The sequence below is a fragment of the Dermacentor silvarum genome, chromosome 1, assembly GCF_013339745.2.
Source record: "Dermacentor silvarum isolate Dsil-2018 chromosome 1, BIME_Dsil_1.4, whole genome shotgun sequence".
NCBI classification, from domain to species: Eukaryota; Metazoa; Arthropoda; class Arachnida; order Ixodida; family Ixodidae; genus Dermacentor; species Dermacentor silvarum.
Genome location: NC_051154.1, coordinates 217,773,216 through 217,801,161, shown reverse-complemented (window position 1 = coordinate 217,801,161; position 27,946 = coordinate 217,773,216). Strand labels below are relative to the sequence as shown.

At 44.2% G+C, this 27,946-nt stretch overlaps 1 protein-coding gene across 1 annotated transcript; it reads left to right on the top strand.

The window, feature by feature from the left end:
• LOC119437042 (nose resistant to fluoxetine protein 6) lies at nt 1–27,946 on the top strand. Its single transcript, XM_049660094.1, has 13 exons — nt 1–379; nt 5,296–5,504; nt 6,748–6,871; nt 11,067–11,154; nt 14,343–14,458; nt 15,520–15,699; nt 16,940–17,036; nt 17,148–17,243; nt 19,722–19,890; nt 20,620–20,702; nt 21,100–21,222; nt 22,684–23,128; nt 26,422–27,946. Exons 1-13 carry the CDS (start codon nt 1–3, stop codon nt 26,788–26,790), a joined length of 2,478 nt encoding a protein of 825 aa, XP_049516051.1. The 3' UTR covers nt 26,791–27,946.

Sequence of the window (27,946 nt, the reverse complement as noted above, 5' to 3'; positions counted from 1 at the left end):
ATGGCGTGGTTGCACGGTTCGCGGCTGCTACTCCTGCTGCTTACGACGATTATAACGTCGCAGTACCATCATGTCCGGGCGCAAGCTGGCCCGGACTCTGCAGTGATTGAAGTGAACATGATGAACTTGACTTCGACCATGACGAGGACCACCACTTCGATGATGACAACGACGACGACGACGACGACAACGGCTAAGCCGGACCGCGCTAAGGAAGCCTTCCTTGCCATCTCCGACAAGATGACGCGCTTCGCGACGAGGGAGTTCTACCCTTTCGTCAGCGAGCTCATCTACGACCCACGGCTCTCCCCCAGGTGCATTGGGTCTCTCATGAAGATCGGAGGGGCGCTGAGGAAGACCGACATTTGGGCTGTGCAAAGTGAGTTAGAGACCAGCATATGTTCCTGCCCACCCTACGTGGGTTAACTCGAGCCGACTTCAAGTAACTTCGTCATTTTGAATCGGTTACTCGCACTATAATATGCTATAACTTGCACTGAAGACGTGACTAAGTGCGAGCGGCGACACGTCGCTCACACTTGGTTCGAACTTCGGAAACTTTTAAGAAAGGACACTTTTACCAGCGCCTAAAGCACATTACACTGCTGAGAGTAATTGTGATTCACTAAGGGGATAGCTGATATTGTTGCGTTTTTGATGCCACCTATATTGGGCCGATAAAATTGCGGAAAGACTGCGAGAACGTCGAACTAGAAACTCGTGTATGAACTAGAAAAGTGTGCCTAGATCGTAGAGCTCGAACAGGCTTTGAAACTTTCTGTATAACCCGAATAATACCCCAAACGTATACCATCTCCGGCTAATCTGATAAGTGCCCCCCTCCATAAGCTACAAATGCTGGCAATGAGCATGGTCATGTTTTTCAATAGCTTAATTTAGGAGCGTGGGCAAACACGTGATCAATAACGGTTATCACCCTAGCCCCCTTTAATTCCAACGCCCTTGCAGCGGCCGAATAGTTGATAAATGGCAGTCCCTGACGCAGGACTCATAAGTACCCTCTTTCAGTAATAGGCGACTGTCTCCTTTTATTGCTTAGGTCGGGCTTTCGTGCGTGGCAGCCTGTTGCACCATAGTGGGTGTCCAGGCGACAAAACCCAAAACTACGTTGCCATCAGTCACCATGGTGCACGGCTAAAACAATCTGCGACGTCTGAAGTTTCCTTCTTCGGGCTAGCGTCTATGCTTGAGTGACATCAGTGGGCAGACCCTTCGAAAGATACATTTGCAATGTATATAGGTTATCAACCTCTCATCCGACGTCTTTGGGCTTCCTACAGACTTAGTCTACATAGATCATAGAAAGATGATTATAGATTTTCTATAGACATCATAAATACATTTTTGCGAGGAGATTGCCTGCTCAAAATTCTGCAGGAGGTGTACGCCGCGAAATTCTTGGTGTTTTAGTTGAAGGAGGAAAGCACGTATGGGCTTTTGTTAAGTTCGAAATATAGCAAAAAGAAAGTTGTAGATATCTAAACACGCTTGCGCCGGGCATCGAGCTTAACGTTTTTTGCAGGCCACAAGACCTGGGCTGCTTCACCTGACGTACGGCATGGGCTATCTCCATTTCAACTGGCACTGATATTTTGTATATGGACTAAAATTATGGGGTTTTACGTGCCAAAACCACGATCTGATTATGAGGCACGCCGTAGTGGGGGACTCTGGAAATTTGGACCACCTGGGGTTCTTTAACGTGCACCTAAATCTAAGTACACGGGTGTTTTCGCATTTCGCCCAAATCGAAATGCGACCGCCGTGGCCGGGATTCGATCCCGCGACCTCGTGCTCAGCAGCCCAACACCATAGCCACTGAGCAACCACGGCGGGTGCCTTGAAGAAGACAAGTCCACTTGTCGAAACGCTAGCCCCTGCTCTCGCCTTGTTCTGCTGTTGCTCAACATTCCTAGTGAGCAATATATAGTACATACACACCAGTTACCGTGCCACGTTGCATGCATTTTATTTGCTATTGTCTTGTTTCAATGTCACTTTCCATACTTGCTCTTTGGGAGAATCGTCTAAGACTATTTTCTCTGCCACCGTTCTCCACATTAGGTGCAATGCATTCGTCAAGTGCGAATTTCGCCGACTGCTGGCCAGAGGCCACAGAACGGACACCTCCTAGTAGCTTTGGCGAAGGTAGCGGCGCATTTTAGAAAATTCACAAGATGGCTCTGCTTGTTTGTACGTTCTAGCCAATAGGTTTTTGAAATCTATTGTTTTGAGCATGGCGAGCTGAACCATTTTATTGTGATAGTAATTATATGGACACTCCAGGCACATTTCTGCCCTCGTCATCGGCGTCGCCCAGGTGTTCCGTGTAAAGTCCAAGGGCGATTACATCGTCACCGCGCGATGCTGTACGTGCGGGTGAAAGCGTGCGATGGTGAGCCGACGATGGTGGCCGCAATCTCGCGCGCGCAACGGATGAAAGCGGGGAGGAGGCGCACCGTCTTACGCCACGCGCAAAACACCGGAGTAAAGGGGGGGGGGGGGGGGGGGGGGGGGGGGGGGTTCTACAGCGGTGGTGGCTGTGTATAAGACCCTGGCGGCCGTAAGTGATCCGCGAAGACTACAGAGTCTAGGTGTACTGAGGGCTAATAGCTTCGTGTGCGCTCTGTACTCGTCGCTTAGTTCGGGTTGAAGCTTGAGGCAGCACGAAGGTCAATTCGCTCACTGCTGCTGCCGCACATTCTGACACCAGCGTTTTGACAGCGAGTGTGCGCCGTCATCGAGTGAGTGTGTTCATCTTTGCTAGTGCGCGCGTGAAATCATGCTTGTTAATTTAGTTAGTAAGCGAATGTTTACAAACTTCTACGGCCGATAAAACTACTATCCTTACTTCTTATATCTGTCGACTAATTTGCTGTCGCAATCGATGCTTCGCCTTTCGGTCGAAACTGCGACTTTTTTATTTTGTTCAGAAACTAGATGAGGATGATATGTTTATTCACACAATCATATACAAATATTACAAGACGCTGGCAAAAAGAGCAAATAAATGACTGATAAAGTGCCAGCTTTGTCAGGTGTAAAAGTGTTGCTAGCCAATATATGAAACGAATCGAATGTGAACTCGGGAACGGTCCAATCATTGGGTATCGGCCACTGCTGCTTAAGCTACAGCTTTGGAATAAGCAACCGGCCTCGAAAAGAGCCACGGTTTATCACTCAATCATTTGTATTAGATGAGAGAAGGCGGTCGCCTACATCGTCATTTGTCTCTTACGAGTGTTATGAGTTGCTCATAAATCAGGTTAAATTTGGTGCCAGGTGAGAGCCGTCACTTATTGTGCATTCGACAGGTCGCTTTTGAGCGCTCTAGAGCGCTCTCTTGGCGCGGTGTACATTCGTCTGGTTAAAATCGAGTGCTCGGACTACATTTGCCATAATCATTCTGAGTGACGCGCTCCAGCTCACAGCACTCGGAGGTGCTCTCACCTTCGAGCTGCAAGCACGACCGAGATCCGACAGAATCCCGACCACGTGGTTAGTTCAATAGCTGTGGGAGCAGCAGAACGTTCGGCTGGGGCAGGCTTTTTCTTGGTATCTTCCGCTGGTCGCTCCAAGGCTCTGCATTGGAGCAGCCAAATCTAGAGCCGCTCTTCGTCCGAGCCATAGGCAGAGCGCCTAAGCCTAGAGTTACAGAAACGGATCCACGGGCATTTTTCGCAATTACGCAACTGCAGCACAGACCCGAGAAAAATCATGACTTCCGCTTTCAGCGTTCAACAAACATGGGTGGGTTGGTGGCATCATGTGATCGGAGCTCCGGGAGCTCTCGGAGCCGCTGCGACGAGAGAGATGGAGTTGCGCCGAGCGCTCTTGGTCGTATCCGATCGCATGGATGGTACCAGCCGAACACATTTCGAGCGCTCCGTTTCAACTAGCTGAATACAGAGTCGCGTGACAGAGCGTTCTAGAACACTTGATAACGACCAGCCGAAGATACCTTCTGGCTCTAATCTCGAGAGGGCTACGCATCGCTGCAACCGAATTGGAGCGCGGTAGGAATCAGTCGAATGTACCGTTAGATAAATGGCGCCACGTTTGTCAACACAATGCTTTTGGGGAAGGGGCGGGGCGCTATTTTTTTATTTAGGGGCTTCGGTCGAATCTAACCCGAAAACCCAAAGCTCCTTGGCGTTTAATGCAATGGGAGGATTGTACATACATATGTATCCTCTTGTCACGCATGCGCAGACCAGACAATAAGAAAGGCACGTGTACATTAAAGACGGTTGCGCAAGAAGTCAAATTCGGCATCAAGTAAATTTAATGTACACGTGCCTTTCTTATTGTCTGGTCTGCGCATGCGTGACAAGAGGATATATATGTATGTACGATCCTTCCATTGCATTAAACAGTTGTGAGTAGCGCTTGTCTTTGTTTCTTCCTTTCTTGTGACTGTCTTTTATATCGCGCTGAGTTACTTGTTCAGTTATGGAAAACCAACTAGCCCAACAATTAGCTATCATTGGGTGTGCCGCATAGGTAATGACGCGCCCCTATTTAATTAGGAGCTCAAAACGCTTGTACGCTTGTACCGGGCCCCAAAATCCCCTAAACTGAAACTGTCTAGCCATTTGCTTACGGTGCGAGTCGTGTGAATAGCAGAACACTTGCACTTTAGCAGCTGAGGCAACAAATGAGCAGCATATCAAGTCAGCCTTAGCCTGCTCACTTGCTTTGTCAGTTTAGTGGGACATCAAGTAAGTGAGTGTGCTTCAGAGAACGCACAAACTAGCCTTTGAACATTCTTGCAGGTAAATGAAACATAAACCACGATTCTGCTTTGCTACTGGGAAAAAACTCGCCGTTTGACCTCTACTTGTATGCATCATTGGCTTATTCTTTAATCTTTTTCAGTGTGCGTGCGTGCGTGCGTGCGTGCGTGCGTGCGTGCGTGCGTGCGTGCGTGCGTGTGCGTGTGCGTGCGTGCGTGCGTGCGTGTGTGTGAATTTTCGGCCCGTTCAAAGCTTGCGCCGCAGAGCGAATTGAGAAACTCTGTCGATGAAAAGGTTTCAAGCGTTAATTATTGTTTCTTCTCGCATGAATTTTTACCCACGCAGCACTATGTGCTTGTTCCTGTGTGTTCATTCTCAAGGCAATTCAAGAGAAAAAAAAAACAGTTTGGGTGGAAACAATGCAATTTAGTAAAATACCTTTATTATTATTGAACTTCTTGGCGCACTTGGTCCCTAGCTTACACGCGACATTTTCTTATTCTCTTCGAGCCCGAGCCAACCGTTGCCCGTTTTGCAGTGATCGACGCGATGGGCCGACCACCTGCAGGAATGATGCTGGGACGCCTGTCCGGATACGGAGCCTACGATCTGTGCCTCGCCGTAAGGCACGACGAAGGCCTTTTTCAGGGAAAGTACTGCATGGTCCATCTCCGCTACGACGGTGAAGAAATGTCGCCCAGTGTGAAGAAGGTGGTTACAAGATTCGCCAACTACCTAGGATTTGAGGTGAGCACTGTCCCTTCAGTTGAAGCTACCCTATTCAGGTATAATTCTCCGGCCGTGGGCTAATAATAAATGTTCATTCTACTTAACCACATGACATGTATCCGTATGAATACATGCCATACGGTTCAGAAACATTCGCTATTCTGAAGCATATAGCAATCTCTGATCACGTAACCACCCCCCCCCCCCCTTTCGCGTCTCCCACAGAAGACAAATACAGACCTGCTGTATTCTCTTCTTTTTTAACAACGACTGACAAGTCCGTCAAGCAAGTTGGTGTACATTGTATACGGTATGGTCGCGCTCAGTATGAGCTACAGCGTGAAAGTGCGGGGCAAAGCGGTAGCTCGTTGTAGCTCACACTGAGCGCGATAGTACATTTTCACAGGTATTCCGCAAACAGGCCTTGGGTTATCCGTTACTCAGCCCTGTACACGATGCAGAAAAATTCGAAGGACGAATGAGAAAATGTTCCATTTAGCTAGTAAATAGACAAAGTAATCCGAACAATCGGGTACCAATGTCAAAACGGCTTCCAACAGACACACGTACAAAGTTAACCGAAGCATGACTGCATTTTATAAGAACGTTTTAGCATAGAACTGTACACGTTGCCGTTACCGCACGGGGCTGCTTAGCTAGCGCGCGCGCAGCTTTCATTTGAACAAAGCGGTGACACCGCGTGTCGCATGACGTATAAAAGTGTGGTACCTCTGTCTTTGCTCTTTTCCTGGGTCAGGACAAGCAACACAATTGTTTCTCGTGTTTCTTTCTTCTCTTCTTCTGATTTTGTTTGCTTTGTTTCCTGCTTTAAATAGAGATCCTGATAGAATACTCAATGTCCTTAAAGCACTAATTCGCTTGTGTCTGTGTGATTGTTGTCGTGTCCCCTTCACGGCCATTCGTACAAAAAATGCACGCGGAGTTTATGCTAACAATTGTATGACATTTCTCCCGGATCCAGAAAATGCGGGAAACTGCTCTGTGAAAGTGCGGCACAGCTTTTCTTTTGTTTAATTGCGTACGTAAACTTCAGCTGCATTAGCATAAGATTGCGACAAGTAGGTTGTATTGTAAATTATTTAACTAATTATTCCGTTTCTGCCGGCTTAGAAGTCTTACTTATGCTTTATTATCTCATTTACATCACATAGGTGAAACGCACCTTGACAACGCTCAGAAGCGCATCCCCTAAGGGATACGCGCTCATTAAATCTGTCCTCTTTATTATTATTTTTTTCAGAAAGCTGGGAACTTGTCACGCATGTTTGACAAAGACTTCTTATCGCTGGCCCCGCTATACAAGTTCGGACTTTGTGTACCATCTCTGTGCGAAGCAGAGGACCTGCAGGCCATTATGGATCGCTGTAAGAGCCCTATTATTTTGACATGAGCTTAACGACACGAACCCTCGACTCCAGGAAGCATAGTGATCAGTTTTGTTCATTTCAGCATGTACGCTGCAGTTTACGTTTAAGATTAATAATGCGCGGGTTATTGACTAGTGATTAAGAGGAATAATGTCGCGGGTCATCTGAGTTGTTTGTGAATTAACTTTTCTTTCAAATCTCGGGGGATGAAGCTATCTAGACAGTAGTGACACATGATCATATTGAGTATCATCATATCATATCATGTGGTTTGTTGCATGTAAGATATGCAACTGTGCGTATAACTTTATTTTTATGACTGCCATCTGAAGTAGCATGTTGGGCACGCCACCAGGCAGATGTCTTGATGATTCATTGAAGAGCGCTCTTGCTTTTTATCTTATCTTATGCTTCTTATACTTCCTAAATATTCTGGACAGAAGGAAAAGATTTGTCTTCTGTCCAGATGAGCACATACATACATACATACATACATACATACATACATACATACATACATATATACATACATACATACATACATACATACATACATACATACATACATGCATGCATGCATACATACATACATACATACATACATACAGCATGCATGCATGCATGCATGCATACATACATACATACATACATACATACATACATACATACATACATACATACATACATGCATGCATGCATGCATGCATGCATACATGCATACATACATACATACATACATACATACATACATACATACATACATACATACATACATACATACATACATACATGCATGCTCATGCATGCATGCATGCATGCATGCATGCATACTACATACATACATACATACATACATACATACATACATACATACATACATACATACATACATACATACATACATACATACATACATACATACATACATACATACATACATACATACATACATACATACATACATACATACATACATACATACATACATACATACATACATACATACATACATACATACATACATACATACATACATACATACATACATACATACATACATACATACATACATACATACATACATACATACATACATACATACATACATACATACATACATACATACATACATACATACATACATACATACATACATACATACATACATACATACATACATACATACATACATACATACATACATACATACATACATACATACATACATAAAAGGCACTAGGGTCAATTTGGGATACCAGCAACAGGAAAGAGCAGCAGCAGCAGCTGGAGCAGCGGTATACGAAAGATTTCATATCAAGTAACCGCGCAAGTTAGCGACTCTAAAGTGGCGTCGTCAGACAAGCAGTCATTTACGATCGTCATCATCATCATCATCTTATTTTCTTCCGAAGGCAAGAAAAAGTCATCTGTTTTATGCTACCTGAACATAACATTTCATTGTGTTTTGCACGAATTTGAAATGCGCACTTTTTAGTTTCTGTGCAATGAAAATGTTTCTGTGCTAGAATTTCCTTTATTTCTAGTAGTCTTAAGCACTGCCTTCTATTTTGATAATCATGTGCGTAAATCAAGAGTTGCTCAGATTGTCGTAAATATAATTGTATGAATCAGAGAAATGATGTTACAGTAACATCATCAAGGGTACGCCCGTTACGAGCTTAAGCTAAGACCAAGTTTATAATATAAGTGCATCATCACATACACAACACACACAACCTCACAATTGTGTTACAGCCCTTATGGAGTATTGCGAGTTTAACAACTGCTCCGTTGTCGAATCACTTTATTCAGAAAACACAGTGAGTGTATGGTAGCAGCAGTTTGTTTTGAAGAAAGCAGATTTTAACCGCCAACAATGAATAGCATTATTTGATTAAAATCTATGAAGACCCAGGTCTTTAATTAGGACATTTTCATTCCTGTTGCTCTTGTTTTTATTGTTGTACTAACATAAAAATTGTGCAGATCCAAAGCACATTTTGGAACTCATGTGAAGTGAAGCATTAGGGAAGCGGTTAATCAAATGCTACAAATTTGCCCATTCATTACTGCGTCTTAGGCGCAAAAGATACTGGCGCGCGTGCATATTCTCTCGCTCACGCGTGCTACGAAATGTGACTAGAGTGCCTTGTATTTCTTGATGTTTTCTTATTTATTTTAAATGGACGGCCCGCTTCTTGGCCTCTTGGGTATGTGCCATAGTATAGAAATAATCATAACACGCGGCGATCAACTAAAAGAGGTAGTTGGCGGTGGCACGATACACGTTGGTGTTGGCACGTTGGCACGATAGATGTATACATACGATTGTGGCTTAATGGTTAGAAAAGTAGGCATAGAAATGTTATAACTGTTCGCTTCATTAAAGGGATTGTGCTCTTGATAACGTATATCTATTGCAATGAGGATATTTAGGCATAATTTGTTTTATCACTGATTAATTTCGTAGAAAACAAGGCAAGCAGCCTGGACACGTATCCAGGCTGTTTGCTTGTTAAAGATGGTAGTGTTGTCCTGCATGTGAGCTATTCGACAAAACAGCAGCAGCACCCACCCAGCCAGCAGCTATGGCCAGGAAAGTCCGGAAGCGTTCGCGAAGAAAGCTTCGCTTTAATAAAAATCTCACGCAGTCTCCTCCAAAACGCTCCATGTCGAATTTATACATTTCGTGCATCTTGTCTTGTAATGTCCTGGTACATGGCTGCATACTTTCAAAAACAGTTTATTAAAACTTTTTGCAACAGTGTAGAAAAATATTTGTAATTCTGCAATAATTTTCACCTAATTGACGCTTACATTTGGCTAAATACAAGTTCCGTCCATTTTAGAGATATCACAAACACCAAATTTAATTTAACTACACAATGCCCTAGAGTGTGTCTTTTCTTGGTGTCAGGAATGGCAGATGACTCTAAATGCTCAAAAATCTCTAATGCTTACCGTAACTATAAAGAAACAAATATCTGATTTTACTTACATTATTAACGGCACACCTCTCACTCGTGTATTAGAGCATAATATTTGGGTAACACTTTAACACATGATCTTCGATGGGAAACCAATGTTCACAATATAACATCAAGTGCACTAAAGCGGTTTTTCTTTTTGAGAAGACGCCTTCGTTAGACGAGTGCCAGAGTACGCCATTATTGTTTGGTTCCCATACACAAAGGAACTGATTGAAAGAATGAAGGGGGTGTAGAGGAAGGCAATAAGATTCATTTATAATAAATACAAGCTAACATATTCTCCGACTGCATTACTAAAGAAAGCTGGGTCATTAACACTCCAAAGTCGGGCAAAACTAGCGAGACTAAAGTTTTTGTTTCAATTAATTCATGGTGACATAAACATTGACACGTCTATACTAATTTCATACAATCGTTCTAGATCAACACGCTACAGGCACTCTCAAACACTTAATGAATACACTTTAAACTCAAATTGCTTCAAATGATCATATTTATTTCAAACCATAAGAGAATGAAACCAACTCCTTGTATTGTTAACGCTTCATCTTTCAATATGTCCTTAACTATGGTGGAAATGGATGTACAGGCTGAGCAGTTGCTGTAAACGTTTTTTTATCTTGTATCCAGATTTTGTGTTTCAATAACCTGGTTGCATCAATTGCGCATGCTACCATTGTAATTGTAGTAATTTGTAGTCTTGTGATTTGTAGCGTTGCTACTTGTCGCATTGTTACTGCTGATGTTCACGTATTGGTTACTTCAGCGTTTTGCATTATATAAATGATTTGATTGCACTTCTTTCGAATTTATATGTATGCCCTCCCTGTTGTGATCTCTTGTGAGATCGGCAGCATTCCTAAATAAATAAATAAAATAATGACTCATGACATCGAAGGAAAAGTAACAAAATCCACTCTCAAATGAGCAGTGGTTGAAGTCGGTGAAGTATTACCCAGATCAAGGCCCCACTTACTAGACGATATATGAAATGTCGAACCATACCGTTTGGCGTTCTAATTATTTATTTGAGAACATTTTTTTGGCTGGGCTTCTCGTTCTTGCCAAAAGTCAATTGTTGCGTTTTGCAGTCAAGATGCTGTTACATTACTGAAAAAAATGAGCCTTATTTTGCATGTATTACACCAGCCCTTGCAATAACGCAATATATGGTTGCCGATAACCTGTTTCTTTGTTTACAGTGACGGAAGGTTTCGCTCTAAGTCTGAAAGCTCAGTGGTGTGCCATTGAGGAACCAGTAAAGCTAGATCAACGACAGACGTTAATCGTGTAAGTACTTTGGTCAGCGCTCTTCGAATGAATAATGCACCCTCACCTTTATTTTCTTGCACCACGACTGTTCACAAGTAGAGAGAGAAAATGATTTAATGAAAGGCAGGGAGGTTAACCAGGACTGAGCCCGGTTGGCTACCCTACACTGGGGGAAAGGAAAAGGGGAGAGAGAGATTAAATCTACAGGAATGACGCCGATCCGGGAACAATGCGGAGCCAGGCGAATTGCGTGATTACGTGATAGCCATATGTATACCGTTGTTACGTGTGCCTCAAGACGAACTGCGGCGGTCCAAAGTGTATCCAACGTAGTCTCCAAACTTTCCAGTGTAGGGCGTAGCAGACATTATTTAACGGCCATATGTAATTACGCTAGTATAAAACAGCCATATGTATAGTGCATTCATCTCTTATTTCCTTCAATCGCCTATTCTCACGAGCAGCTCCTTAATGTCGATTTGGACATTTCTTTCCTGTTCTCCTGTTTATGTTTAATTTAAGCAACCTTTGAGCAAGAGCTTGGCGATTTAATGAGGCTGACAACACTATAGTCACACAATTCTATGTTAGCTCAACAAAAGATCCAACCGTCATAAAACGTGCACTTATCCTATAGCTCCGGCAATCTTCTAAAGTATACCTGGAGAATTCTGGAAAAATTGTACGACATTTTTAGACAATATAAAATTTCGCAAGAACATAACATTTTGTTATGGTTATTCTCGTGGGGTGTTTTCTTTATTTCCTTTGTTTTAGGCTATACAGATTTTTTTTATAAAAAGTCTCGTATAGTGAACGTAGATGTTAGGATGGATAGTTGGGCGTGTTGGTTAAGCATGATCTGAAGTGAAGGCGCGACAACGACGACGGACGAAGAGAGAGCACACACACAAAGGGCGCCTTTTTTTTTTTTTTTTTTGAGCACACACACACAGGCGCCCTGTGTGTGTGTGCTCTCTCTTCGTCCGTCGTCGTTGTCGCGCCTTCACTTCAGATCGTGAACGTAGAGTTTTGCACAGGAGGAGGGAAAAAAACGTAATAAAACAACTGGCAATACCTGCAGGCAAGATTTCCGTTAACGTGCATGTCAAAAAGAATAGAGCAGCTGATCAGTCCGTTTGTGGGATCAAATGCACAACAAATCTCTCGGGAAATGTCACTATGGGCCGTATAACATAAAGCTATTCCATTCTCATTCATTACAATCTCCAGACATCAAATTTGCGTAACCGCCAGCGCAAGCGTGGGGCGGGTACAACAGCATTATATGAACAGTCCAGTGAAACGCTCTCCTCGTTTATAGGAGGTCACTATTGTTTGGTTTCAAAGCCAATGGCACCGACTAGCCTGACAGGCTTTTTTTTTTTGATCGAGTTGCCTGCCAACAGGCGATGGGCAGGCAGCCAACTTCAGAAGGTGTAGAAGATTTCGGTGGGTCCGGGCTAGCGCAGTAAAAGTAGAGTACCGGGTGAGGAGGGTGGTGTCGGTGTCTGTGATTGGTCCGCTTCGCCTTGTTAGAAAATCTGGTAGAAAATGTGCTGGTAGAAAATCTCAGCAGCGTGCAACGGAAAGTTACTAATGCTGCTAAAATGGATCCTCAGTGAACAAAAGTTGGCAGAGCTTGTCATATACGTGCCGAAAGGGCTCGACGACGTTATACTGCGAAGCAAAATGTTTCATTATGCGCAGAGAGAGAGAGAGAGAGAGGGGGGGGGTAAAGGTGGGGAGGTTAACCAGTTTCCGGTTTGCTGCCCTCCACTGGGGTGGGGTATATAGAGGTTGAACAGAGGGCAAAGGGAGAGAGACAAAAAAAAACAAAAAAAAACAGGAAGAGTTAACAGTTAACAGAAAAGGCGCAGAAAAATCCTTTCTCCCCGGCAGTTACGAGTAGCCAGTGCAGGAGTGATTGGCGGACAGCCATCCACCCATCCACCCGTTCCTTTCGGAACGGGGCAGACTCCCGCTATTCCGAAAAAAGTTCCACTTTTCTTCCGCATATTAATACATCTTTAATGTGTACACGTCACTTTGACGTGGCGAGTTTCAGAGGTTTTGTGACATCGCGTGACGGACAGGCGAAGTCAGTGCAGCCCGAAAATTGTTTACCAATAGCGGAGGTCTAATGACAAAAAAAAGTTTCTTTTCTTAATACGATGCCCTGACTCGAAAATTACGTATTGCATTTGTATTGAAAACTTCGAATACTCAAAAAGCCTCAGCCATACCAAGCAACAAAGGGCAGCAAGTTAAACAGGAAGCGTGCATAACCGTTTTGCGCGAATTGCCAGCCAACAAGAGACCTAAGGCTCACTTGCTGGCATCGCTATGCCGACATAGCGATGCGAAGTAGGTAGGCCGACATTAGCATGAAGAGCGCTTCTTTCTCTGGCGAGAGGGGGGAAGGTTGTACCACCGCGTTCTCTACGAGGATAATACGATGACGGTGTGTAATTTTTCCCATACAGGTTAGGTTATTAGAATAAATAATTCACGTCTTGGCCTTCATTCTATGGTCACGACCACGCACACGAACACACGCAGATATGCGTGTAAGCATAGAAGACACACTTCTTTCTCCTCTTCACCGCCTCTGAAACTCTATTGCGTTTTCCTGTCTCTCTGGGATTTCACATGTGCATCGGACCATAGGGGGAGGCTATTAACACTTTCTATTAAGCCAGAGAGCCAGACCCAAGTCTCGGAGGCGTTCAATTCACTCAAAGAGATGAATACGCCCTTGCGTACTTTTGGTTCTACGTGAGTGAATGCGTCTAATCTCATGAAATGGGATGACACGTTTAAACAAGCTGTATAGATTTCTTCACAAAAATCATACATTGCTCTCGTTTCGAGCCACAGTGATACAGCATGTTATTGTATAAAACGACTTTCTTTTGCAAAATAAAAAGATAATTTTTTCTTGGCTTAAGGATGGCCGAGATACTTTATGCCGCTTTTTAATTTTTTTATGTATTTTAATAATACTGTTTCGATAACCAATCGCAAAAAAAAAAACATGCTCGAGATGTAGCACACACATTGCAACACACCACGCAACCAAGCCCATGCAAGTTTCATGGCACAAAAACAATCAAAGCAAATTATTATGTCTAACGTGTTTCGCTATTTGTTTTATTTTTTGTTTTCTTCTTTTTTCTACTATTTATTCTTTGTTCTCTTGATAGGTGCATATTTGCTGTCTGGGTATCTTTCATCCTGTTCGGCACCGGCTACGATATCTACCGAACGATGCTATGGGGTGACGAATTTACGGACTCTGACAAGACTACGACTGTCGCAGGTTTGTAACTAGTCATACACGCTATGATAGTTTAATAACAGTGAAGTTCTCTCACAACGCCTACTTTAATGCTCCGAGCTGAAATGATTATAGTTAAAGAGAGCAGCTATGTACCGGTTGTTTTCTTTATGGTCCACTGCCCTGAGGAGTAGGTAAGAAGCTTAGGCTAATCAAGGCAAGAAATTTAGACTTATGAATAGACGCGCACAATAAGCAATGACGAGCAGAAGCGGAGAAACTAGGACAAGCGAAGTTTTGGGGTGGAAGGTGTTGAGCGGGCCATTTGTATAACGGTCCGATGAAAAAAAAAAAACCACAAGCCCCAGAAGCACTGAAAGACAGCTAAATGTCCTCGTCACTTTAGCGTTCATCCCACCATAGAAAAACTCCCTACATGCGTCGCACTCAACATTGCTGACTGCAGTACTCAATTTTAGGCTACATCTTTATATTACATAAATGTTTATGCTTGCAGCGGGAACCGGGATATTAGGATTTTCGTTGTCGGCCGCATATCATCCACATTTCAGAAACAGACAGTCCTTTCTGAATTCCACGTTAGAAAAATCAGCAGAACAGAATACAATTAAGAACAATCCACTTAATAAAAAAACGAGGTTGAGGCTACACGCATTTCTGAATTGATAAAGACGAGAAAATAAGCAACAGCAAACAGCTAAGAACAAAGGAGTATCGTGGGTCGTGCACTTTCCCAGTCGTCTCCTATAATCAAAGTAATCAAAGAAAGACACGAGATGAACATAGTAATGAGCATCCTTCATGTGATATTCTTGAGACTGATATTTATATTTGCCAATTTTCTCAGCGCAAACGTGGCTCATTTGCCATTCTGAGTTCAGCCACCCCCATAGAAAATTGAGCATGCTTAAAACACATATTCAGTTCAGAGTAGAAACAATAGCAATGCCCATGACACTCTTGTTGGCGGGCAGTGACGTCCTTATCGAACAGAAATCGTGAGCAATATCAACCTGTCTGTTTTTCTCATCCCGATAATTAGGCTTTTAAATGAGACGCGCTTTTATTCTCCCCCTGCTCAGGGTACGTGTCCAAGGCCGTCCGTTCATTTTCTCTGCGAAGAGCCTTTAAGAAGCTCGTCCAGATGCCCAACTGGGGCGACTACTCCAATGAGCTTGGATTCATCCACGGATTTCGCGTACTCTCCGCCACATGGGTCATTTTGGGCCATACATACCTCATTAGAGACCCGCACGCACACTGTGAGTAGCACGCTCGTTTTTCTGAAAACGAAAATGACTGTGTGATATAAACCTCATGCCATTTCATGCTATATTCCTCTTCAGTTGCAATATAAAAAAGGTCCTTTTTTTTACTGCATGCTGACAGTCAGTCAAACCAGTGCCCATTTTCGCAAAGCACTTACGAATTGAAGTGCCCTTAACGAACAAACCGTTTCGGGAATTCAGCTTCAGTTGCCGAATTTACGAAGTTTTGTGTTCATAAAAGTACTTTGCCACTGCCACTGGCTGGACGCCTTCTCTAGTAATATTGCCTCACGCCGTTCTTTTACTTTTTGTTGCCGGTATTCATTTTCACCGCGCCACCACGGTTACCAAGTTGTCGCTCGGCGAAAGACGCACCTAATGTATCAAATTTCTTGAACGTTGTTGCCAGTTCTGAAGTAAAGCAGGCGTGTGTAATCAGAACGTGCGCGCATCGCGGATAGTGTGGTGCATTCGCGACTGTACGTGGGCATCAGCGATTACTCTGGAATGTACGATCAGACAATAATAAAAAGAGGACGCACTTGATCCGTACGAGTATATTCGACGACCGACGACAGCGCTGTAACTGGGAATTAAGCGTTGCCCGTCTTTCTGAGTACAAACACGTCCCATAAAGAGCTAGATTCCTAACTAGCACTTGTGGCAGCTTCCCTTGTTCTTCCCTTTCACTTAATAAACCTGTGCAATGTCTCTAACATCACGATTGACTGGCTCCTGCTCTTGCAACCAGTTCTATCGCAAGAACTTTTTTTGTCAATACGACCTCAGAATTCTTCATCATTAAAAATGAACTTTTCAGTGGTTGTTTAACGTGCACCAATTACACCGGTACACGAGTGTTCTTGCATCCATCCCCCCATCGAAATGCGGCCATCGCGGCCGGAATGGAACCCGCGATCTAGAGCTGAGTAGCGCAATGTCATAGCCACAATTCTTTGTCACTCGCAAACGTGAGGATGTAACGCATGCAGTTCTGAAAATAAGCCTTTGGTCATTTTCATTGAACCCTCTTCGTAGCGCACGCATCGTTGTCTTACATTGGTTCAGGGAAATGAAAAAGTATGGGCAGAATAAACACCTGACATCAAGGCTTCATGCACACTGGTGCCATTGCGAGGACATCAATGTTTATCCGAGCGATGTGCAGATGCCCATATGTAAAAATACCAGCGTGCAGCCGTCAAACGCCCTTTTTTTCCTTGTTCTTCTACAGCCAATTTTATCGGTTTCTTCAAAAGGCTTCGTGAAGACTTCCTCTTCAGCGTCCAGGTGAATTCGTTCATGTCAGTGGAGACGTTCCTCGTTATTACGTGAGTTTGCGCCTTTGAAACCACTAAGAACCGGAACTTTTGAACGCCCAAGTTTTTCATTGTGTCAAGAACATGTTACCCTCCCACATCTCTGCATACTGGGTCTTGCAGCGGATTCCTCTCTGGCTACCTCGTGACGAAGGCTCCACGTGTGCACCTGTCACCAGTAATTGTCATACTCATCGCGCTATTCAGACGCTACGTGAGGTGAGTGTGCTCATCTTTTGATTAGCGTATTAATTATACGAAAAAACACATAGATGTAGTGAAATATGAGAAAAAATCCACTATTTCGTCTCTAGTCGTGACGATAACGAGCCCACTCTCTTTCTTACCGGACACTCAATGATATGGTATCTTTGAAATTATAAGTATGTGCTCAAGATAAATATATCTGTTTTTATAAAACACGGGCGTTCTTGCATTTCCCCCCCATCGAAATTGGGCCGCCGCAGCCGGGATTCGATCCCGCGCCTTCGAGCTTAGTAGCGCAACGCCAAAGCCACTGCGCCACCCCGGCGGGTGAAGAAAATGTAACACCTGTGACAATAGGTGCTAGTGATGCCGTTGCCGTAAGTTTTTTAACTAATTTACCTGTTCTTGAAGTGCACCGGTTTAAGAGACCACCTATAGTGTCCCTGTGCATCATCCCACGTGCACTCAGTACTCACTCTCTCCCTCTTTTCCTCTTTCTATTCCCCATTTCCTTTACCCCCAGTGTAGGGTAGCAAACGGGACGCTCGTCTGGTTGACCTACCTGCCTTTCGTCTCCTTGCTCTCTCTCTCTCTATTTACCTGGTAGAATTTACTTGGATACCAGTCTGGTTGGGAGTCTCTCTGATGATAAAAGTCTCTCAGCTTTGAAATCATCTGAATGAAGTGTGACTTCGAAGATACAATTGGTTCTGCATTCCGATCTAGCATGTAAGTTTTCCATAAACTGTACAACGCCATTAGTAGGAGCATGTCAAAAGGCACATCTTCACATTTAAATGGTATCAGATATCGTATCGTATAAGGATTGATATCAAGATCCTTTTTTAAAGTCCTTTGGACAACGTTCCAAAACAGTATGGCGTCCTTGCAATCAATAAAGCAGTGTTCTATAGTTTCCGGTACATTACAGAGACGACAGTTAATCGAAGATACAAACATGCCTTTCCTATTTAACCAGGTTTTAACAGGTAACGCTTCAGTGTGCACTTTGAAGAAGACTATTTTGGAGTGTGGAGGAATAGGCATTTTAGAGACCAATGCAAGGACGTCATCTCCATGTTAGCCGATGTACAGCGATCGGTATAACGGAGGTTTAAAAAGCATATCAATTAGATCTTTATACAATTTTTTCCTTGAGATATAGAATAAGTACTCATTAGAGATTCTCACTGCAAGAAAACGCACCGAGAGGCACAATTCACGCATGAATCCCTGCAAATATGGACGTGAAGCAAAATTTGCCAAAATTACTAAATTTGGTAAAACGTTCACGAGAATAACTTGCAAGAACGCCCGAAGCAATGGGTGAGAACAGTCTCGAAAAAAGATGAAACGAGACGCTAATTGTCTAACGTAAAGGTGAACCAGGCCACGACCGCCTGCACTAACTGGTCTGAAAATATTTTCACGCCTGATTGGCTCATACGATGATGACCAAATAAAGGTTGCAAATATTCGGTGAAACTGCTGTATGTAAACCCTGGAACAATGAATTATTTGCAGCACATACAAGAGTTTTGTTGCCAAAAATAAATTGCCCGCTTTAGCTCTGCCAAAGACTGAGAGATTATGCGGAACGAATATTTGGGCATAACGCCTCAGCTCTCCAGTAATGTGTACTTGACTTATATGCGTGACTTATGGGCTATACAGCCACGCTTGCAAAACATGCATTAATGCGAACCATACGATCGCATTCGAGCGTCGTCGTCTTCGTCCACAGCTGGCGTGTTCGCACGCTCGTGCTCTGCGAGGTGAAGAAGAGGTTTTGCGCTCTATGAGAGCGATAGAGAGAGAGAGAGAGAGAGAGACGCATTCACGGAGCGGGTCTGCTGGAACGCGTTGTCGGCATTACAACGCGGTGGAACGTGGTGTCAGTGTTGCAAGCTGCGCTATACAACGCGCATTGATGACCGTAAGTCCGACACGCGCGAAAAGAAATTATCATCATCATGAGTAATAAGATGAAAAGTTCGCGCGCACTTCCGGAAAATGATGGGCTACGATCGTCCAGCTTCGCTGTTCCAAGCGTTGCGCGGCCGAGTGCAAGGTTAAGCGTTTTTTGTGCCTTCCTTTACTTGTGTGATTCATTTCAACACAATTCATTTGCTTCGCAAATGCTTGTTTTCTTAGACTGTCTTCAGTGCTTTTCACTGTTTTTGTCTTCTCGTTTTCTGTTTACACAGTGACGAGGAGTAACAGGTAGCACTAAAGTTGTCAACATCTCCTTTAAATTCATAACTTTAAGGAAATGCGGTGATATACGACTTGATATTAGCCGGTTTATCTTTCCTGTGGTGTACCGGCCATGCCTGCTCACGGAAATCCTGCTGTTCAATGTATTATGCACTGACACAAAACCGCAGCTATTTGATTCCTATGACATTGTCGCATGCAGATGAACACACGGATAATGAAAGACTCGTGTGAAGCACAAAAGTGATCACCTACACGACGCTCTGCTCGCAGGCTGATCGTGCCCATGTTGGCGCTACTGGGATTCATGTATCTCATTCCGGCTCTCGTGGATGGTCCAGCTTTGAGAGACTATTGGTCCTTGTTTGAGAGGCCATGCACCAAGCACTGGTGGAAGATTGTCACGATGACCGAAAACTACATGGATAACTCCAGAGACTTGGTGAGGAGCAACGAATGTACGCCTCAACAGAGTTACGAATATGGATAGTCAGGCGAAGAAGCGAAGCCTTACTTTGTGGGTGTACGCCCATAGCTTTTGCTCTTTTTTTTTCGTTCTGCAATACTGAGTGCTTGTTGTGTGTGACAAGGGTATATACTTAGAGATTCCTTTGAGACACTTGGCGACATCGTTAAGAGAGGAGTTAAAATATCTTAGTGCATCCAAAAAGTGAAGGAATGACCCCGCTCAACCCTGGGTATCAGCAAAGACAGGCTCCCTTATTCACAAGTGGTCCCGAACTTCAAGCTCTTCCTCGCCTTCGCCGAAGATAGGGCTATTGTGACCCTCGTAAAGTAGATACTTTGCTTTAATAACTTTCCTTGTATATTGCTTACAACACTGTTATAACGAAAAAAAGAACGAAGCGCAAGACTCCAAGAAGTCGATTGTCTTCACTGCTTACATTATGACGCGAATCATGCCGCGCGTGCTTCAAATATATCAACATTAGGCTTTGTGTTGTGAACATTGAGCGAGTGATATGTATCCTAAATTGGGAAGGGTATGTTAATATGACGCGGCAGACGTCGATAGCCGGCTCCTTCTTTACCGCGTCGAATTCAACTTTGGAACGGTAAAGATTTGTAAGCATGGTGATGCTCTTAACATTCACCAATGAATAATCCTCGAACTTTACGAAAGCCCTTTGTGGGATATATTCACACGCAGTGTATGCCACACTACTGGTACATCGCAGTGGATTTCCAGCTCGCTATAGTCACAACTGTGATCCTTGCGGTTATAACGCCCAGGTAAGAATATTACAGCGCTCATGTTCTTAAACTCCATTTCGTCACAATTCATCATTTATGTAATTTTATTTGTTTGCCATTAATCAGCCATTTGGTGACAACATTAAAGTATCTTTATGACCCTGGTTGTATATCTTATGACCCTGGTTGTATATCTCTATGGTATATCTTCTGTAAGCAATTATACCCTCTCTATTATTTTATTTGTTCATATTTGAGACCATTCAGACAAAGCTGATTTTCGACACGCTCTTTATATGGTCACACGGCCTTCACGTGCATGACTTTAGCAAATCAAACGCTAAAAGAGACTCATTTTATACGGAATTCCCTCATTAGGCTCGATAACAGCCAAGAAACTTAATTTTACTCTCCCTATACATGTTATTCGCCTCAGGTGGCCAAAGGCTTCCTTGTGGCTTATGGCCAGCATCGCGGCGGCAACCTCCCTGGCAACAGCGATCCAAGTCTACATCAAACACTCCTTGCCTTTCAACATCATTTTTACCACTGACGTCAGGTAAGTTACTCACAACTTCTGCACCGTCCCTCTGCATGTCATTGGTTTTATCTCTCGTCATGCCTGAGCCCATTTCCGGGCTGAAAAGCACAGAAAGTTACGCACTGCAAAGCCTATTGCTTTGTCTCCCGTAGGCGAGTGCTAAATGATAGAATTCTTCATGTTTTATCTTCTTTCCCGCACTGATGGAGCTCCATTCTGCGTGCTCAGTTCACGCTATTAGCAGCATCTTCTACACTTTGTTTTGCCATGCTGCTGCCTGCGGGCTGTTTATCATTCAAGCGTAGAAGAAGCAGTCGGAATTGCACGACATAAGCGCGCATGTGGTTATGGCTTCTACGCGCAAGACTGAGCAGTTGCAAGCATGTACGCAATCAATAATGCCCGATTTTTCCTCCGACATCTCTGACCTCAGAACGCACCTCCCGGTATATTCGGGTTCGCGACACTTAACGCGTTTCCCCCGCCTTCATTTTCGCCTGCTCGTCGTGCTCTCCGTGCTAACTGCCACTTCGAATCGCGCAGGAGCGGCGAGCTGGGAGTTGCCACTGTTCATTTCGCGCTGTCTTTCTTCTCCTAATTTAGAACCCTGTTAGTGCCTCATTAATGTGGTTAAGGCATATTAACCGTCCTCTTGAGCAAGACGATCGGCGCTCGTGTGGAGGCTCATCAAGAGAACGATCTTCGAAGTCGCACGGTGGGTCACCGTGCAATCTGTGAAAGGCTTTGCCGTGTATGCGTGTTCGATTGTGTCGCGGTTAATTATGAAGTGCTGTTTGTCCAATAACCTTTGGTGGGTGTCACTGAGGACAACGCTGTACTCGTCGACAGCGACGAAGACGTCAGCACTCGTCGTTCTACTTTATTTCGCTTCGGCAGTTCGCAGGGACGATGAATAACACCCTGCGTGAACATCAGATATTATACGTCGTTTCATGCTTCCTTGCGGCACTCCTTTGCGTTGTAATCGTAATACTTTTTTTTTTTTGGGGGGGGGGGGGGGGGGGGGGGTCGGCGGAGTGTGCAGTACATTGTCGCACGTCACAACAGTCGAAACAGACATCCACTATCCTAGCGTCAACTTCTGCATGGCGATTGCGACAGCAGGCTGGCAAAAAATTGGCAGATGGGCAGGCGTACGAGCATTAAAGGTCGTGCATGCGCATGGGCCTGTCTCGACAAAGGGCGCTTGCTTCGTCAAAGGGCACACGAATGCCGTTTGGAACACGCTCACAGATCTCGTATTATTTTGTCCCTGCGTGTACACACACTGCGTTAGCTTACTTCCAGATTCAGTTCAGCACCATCGCCTACGTAAGTAACAGCGTCAACTGCCGGCGTGTTATCAGTTGTCTACGAACAACACAGTGAAGCGACCTCCCGTTAACGGGCTCTTGAGTCGGAGCAGCAGCCGGGAAGAGCCTTCGTACACTGACCACTGCACCGTCTCCTTTTTCGCAGGAAGCTGATCGACATGCAAATGGACTTTTATCTCCAGGCCTACACGCACGCACCACCCCTGTTTATCGGTCTCATCTTCGGCTGTCTAGCCACGCAGCGGCACCAGCTGTCAAGGCTCGTTCAAGCCGCTGCGTGGGTGCTGGCAGCCACTGTATCGCTGGCTGCTCTGCTGGGCGTGCGCACATGGTCCCAGGGCCGTGAGCCCGAGAGGCTCGAGTCGGCCATCTACGCAGGCTTCCACCGTGCGTCGTGGGCTCTTGGAGCCGGCTGGGTCATGTACGCCTGCGTTACGAAACGGGGTGGCCTGGTCAACAGGATACTGGCTTGGCCATGCTTCTACCCGCTGGGAAGGCTGTCGTTCTCGGTGTACTTGGTTCATCTGGTCCTGATGGCCTGCAACTCGGTGCTAATTCGGGAACGCCTTCCTCAACACCCGTTTTTACACGTACGGCACCCCCCTACCATTTGTTTCTCTCGAGCTTGTCTAATAATGTATCCAGACTATAGCATAAAACAAGAAAAAATTGGTGCACGACGCGCGCACTAAAAGCCAGTTACAACTAATTCGTGTGCAATGACCCATATCAAGTCAACGGCGCGCTATAAACTTTATGAACATAAACATCGCTTATATTAAAATCGATGTTTATATCAAGCCTACCATCGATCTTCTAGGTACAGTGGCTAAATGAGCAAGACAAACCTTCTTAGTCTCAACTACCAAATTGATTAGCCTCACCTACAGTCTCGAATAATTTAGTTAACATATTCGTAATTACGTTCATACGTGGGGCCCCACCTTTTACACTTAAAAACAAAATCTGGGCGCAAATTCCCCAAAATGACAACGAGTTTACCTTGAATCAGTAATTGGTACTGTCGTAATTAAAGCCTTTGGTTTTACCCGTCACTAGAGAATGTTTCTCTTCCTCCTTTTTTACTAAAAACTTTCAATTATACGGACACTCCAAGCGCATTTCTGCCGTCGACGTCGCCGTTGTCGTTGTCGTCGCCATCGCCGTGAGGTTCCGTATAAAGTCCAACGGCGATAAAATCGTCGCCGCGCGCCGTACCCTGGGTCTGCGAATGAAAGCGTGCGAGGGTGAGCCGGATCAATGTAGCGGATCAATGTAGGGCACGCGAGGGAGGAAGGCAGGCCGGAAGCGCGCGTTCTTCTTTCGCGCGGGAGGCACGGGGGCGAGGCGATGGAGCGGGAGAGCAAGGAATGGGGGGGGGGGGGGGGGGGGGGGGGCGTTCTGCTTCGTCGGCTGCAGCTCACAGCGCGACCGCGCGGACGCCGTATCTTGAAAGCGATCTGTGATGTGGGCGAAGTGCGCGCCCGCGTGGGCCTCATCTTCAAAGCGATCTGCGATGGGGACAAAGTGCATGCGCCGAGTGCCGGTAGCTTCGTATGCGCTGTGCTTTCGACGTTTAGTTCGCGTTGAAGCGAGACGAGAGACAGCGTCCAAGGTCAATTTTTCCGCTGCTGCTGGCGCGCTTTCTCACTCCGGCGTTTTCACAGCGAGTTACCGCGGTCATCGAGCGAGATGTGTTCATGTTTGCCTGTGCGCGCGTGACACCGTGCTTGTCTATTTAGTTAGTAAGCGAATGTTTACAACTTCATACGGTCTATTAATCTACTATCCTTGCTTCGTATACCTCTCTACTAATTTGCTATCGCAATCGATGCTTCGCCTTTCGGGCGGAACTGCGACTTTTTTATAACGAGGATACGATACTATATTAAAACGAAAAAACGCAATAAATTGCTTTAAATTGCTTGGATCGCTTTGAATGTAAACGACCTTTTTTAACTGAAACATATTTTAAAGGACAACATTACAGGTGGAATCTATCCATTCAGCGACGTTTCTAGACAAGGGCGCTGTTATGGCAGGTCGATTTGCAGCATTGTTTAATTAATCAACAAACATTGAATTCAGCTGAAATGAATTGAAATTATTTCATTTCCTCTCGTAGAAAAAGAAAGACAGGGCTAAAGGTGTATAGGCCTACACGCAGTCTCGGCTCCCTTTCGAAACAACTGACATGGGGGCAGCAATAAAACAGGCAATTTACAGCGCACATCTCGTATCGAGGTTCACAGAGTTAGAACATAATACATAAAACTGCATTCTAGCGTAAATTACAAGCAATACAATGCATGTGATAGACGTAATAGAACACACATAATATAAATCACGTGAAAAGCAAAAACAGAACATAAAGCGACAATCTATAAGAATCATAGGTGACAAGCATAAGAACGAAAGAAAGTAGCTGACAACACTAGCATCCATAAGTCAAATACCCATTGCAGTTAAATATAAAGGTTTCACCTGTGTTATGTCCAGTGAAGGTCACTTTGAATGAACTGCTCTTTAACGTATGTTTGAAACGTATCACGAATTAAAATTAGCGCTAATTAAACTTCGCAAATTTACTATCTAATTAATAGGTTTCACGCGTATGTTTAAATTTAAGAGCAGAGCTGAAACCTGACATTTCATGAGGTCATTCTATTGATGAGTAATGATAGCTATCCATCTGCCTCATTTCCCACAACAGGTGCGTCAGTCGACCGGAGGTGGCGTTACATTGGCGGGTGATATGGGATATCCTGATATGTATAAGGTGTCGCCCGAGTGCCAGAGCCGAGAAGCGGCTCATCAGCTAATCTAGCTAAATAGGAACACGAAAATTAAGCCGGCGTCAATCAACTGAAAGAGGCGAAACAGCGGTGCGGCATGCAAGCAGACAGGTTAAGCAGGAATAACAAACAGAAATATTTAGGCAACATCGTGCCGCATGAACTCTAAAAAACGGCGCCGCCTAAAAAAAGACGGTCACAGCCATACAAAAGTACATGCCTCAAACTTAGTAAATAAAAGGTTATTTTTGAAAATTATGTTGCTAAATTAATGTTCAAATTATCCCGGCAAAAATGCTCTTCTGTCGATGAACAGCAGGCGCAAAGTCAGTATGATTCAAATTTGTTTCCTTTGAAATAGATCACACAGAGTAGTGACATGCCAAAATAATTTTCGGGGATTCCGCATTCCGTTATGAGACGAGTTCATGTTCAGATTTTAACACAAGCGATCTCCACCTTTCGTTTGGCTAAGAAACGTCAACTGCAGAAGCGAGTGATAATGGAAGTTGAACTTGAGCTGCAAGTTTTGCAGCAAAACGAAACTTTTTGGGGATCTGCCTGCATTTCTTTGTGTTAATACTGCTTAGCAGCTGTCCATACTTTGTAATATTTTAGCTGAAACAGTACACGATTATAAGTAGTCCGTAAGTAAGACATAAATATAAAGTATTCTTACTTTACGTATCTTGCTTTATAGCTTCGGCATGCGTGCTTGCAGGTACCTACACGCTTTTGAACACATTTTTGTCTCTTTGCTGCGCTTCTGTAATTTACTCGATTTAATAAATTTATGCAAACACAACGAAAACATTGAAGGCACATATATAACAATCATAACATAATTATTAAACGTGTACGTATCATCTGCTAAAAGCCTTGGAACACGGTGTTTCATACAAATTTGCTTGGGGATAGGCAATTTAATTCAGTGCTCCTAATGCCCCTTTCTTCTGACAAATATCGGATAGACATCAACTCTGTCTAATAACTCCAAGGTGACAGTAACGCCCTTCCTTTTTACATTCCTGGTATTGTCAATTTAGAGAGCTAACCTGAGTTGCTATTTCTGTGTTTTCTGCCCGCAGGCCCAAATGTACGTGTCCCAGGTGATCATGGCCTACGCACTCGCCTCTATTATGTACTTACTCGTTGAGTGCCCTGTTGCCGGTCTAGACAACCTGGTGTTCAGCAAGCTGATGCCCAAAGAAACTATTTTGAAAGTTATGCAGGGCAAAGCAACAGCCGAAGAAGTGAAGTACATCGAAGCCTTGGCTCAAGCAAAAAGCATGAAAGTGGTTGACCTTGCCTCCAAGCAAGCCAACACCAATGGATTTTCTGACTCGACAAAACACAATGGCGACAACAGACACCTGTGCTACGCCAATGGTGCTTGCGAAACCGATATGAGTGAAGACACGCAGGCAAACGGAGCGGTGATGTCAGTGAGGTTTTGAGGAAGTTGTCGGGCCCGCCGGTGCACAATTACAGGCATTAGTGGTCAATTTTCTGGACCACATTTAATCTTTATGGTGATATAAGTTATTATCGCTGATCGCTTTTTACCCCGATGTCGAACTTTGTGGAATAGAGGGGTAAATTAAATGAACAGCCTGTAGCGCATCTTTAGCTCCCGGTCAATATGACTTACTTGAAATGAGATTGGTCTGCATATAACACTTGGGTGCTGCATTGCCATTCTTGTAGGCTGATGCATGCGTCAATTCTCGCAGCCATATTCACTGCATGATACTTGGCCATAATTAGAGGTGAAATAGGTGCCCCACTGTGCACCACGGTCACTTCAGTTGCACCGAACGAAGTCAACTGCGTGCTTTCAACAAATAGTATCCATGTAGCACTTATAGTATTATGCGATCATATAGGCACATAACCGAATGTCATGCTTCGGTCACATTTTCTAGCCAAAAATCCCTAAAAAAAGCGAAATGCGTTTTCATTGCACGAGTCGATGCTCACATCTGCAAAAATTATGGGTGCAAATATTTCTGCAGCAAAAACAAAAATAAGTCGCTGTTTGGAGACTATATGTTAACAACACTAAGCTTTCCGATGCAACTCAGCAATAAATGAAGTCTAGATGTGCAGCTCATTATTCATAACCCTGCTTTTATTCCTTAAAAAAATAACAGTGATAATAAATCGCTTGAGTGCACGTCACTAACTGACATCCTCAGAAACTTGAACTGTACGACAATAATTTGGGGCATGGTCAACTGGAAACTTAAACGAGACTTTCATTCCCTCGAGGCAATGACTTACTTTCTTCTGCAACGGGCCCCTCTGAGGAAAGCGAGAGGCGAATGCAGCTCAAATAAAATTTTAAACAGCGACTATTCACCAATAATACGCCGTCACGAAAGATAACTGGAGGTTAGGAGAATAAATTTGTACAGTAAAGCCATATGAATTCTGGCGTCGAACTAGGATGCAAGAAAGCATAGCATGTGCAAAGAATTTGATCTAGCACGTGAAGTCGTGCTGTCATCAAATTTTTCTCGACAGACAGGAGGCAGTGGACTTGCTACACCAAATCGATAATTCATCCAGTTACACATCATGAGTTCTTGTATTCTGTGTATATTATGAAAT

Coding starts and splice junctions, on each gene's coding strand:
- LOC119437042 (XM_049660094.1), top strand. CDS start 1: ATGGCGTGGTTGCACGGTTCGCGGCTGCTACTCCTGCTGCTTACGACG. Junction 15,700..16,939: donor TAGAGACCCGCACGCACACT/GTGAGTAGCACG, acceptor GTTCTTCTACAG/CCAATTTTATCGGTTTCTTC. Junction 21,223..22,683: donor ATTTTTACCACTGACGTCAG/GTAAGTTACTCA, acceptor CCTTTTTCGCAG/GAAGCTGATCGACATGCAAA.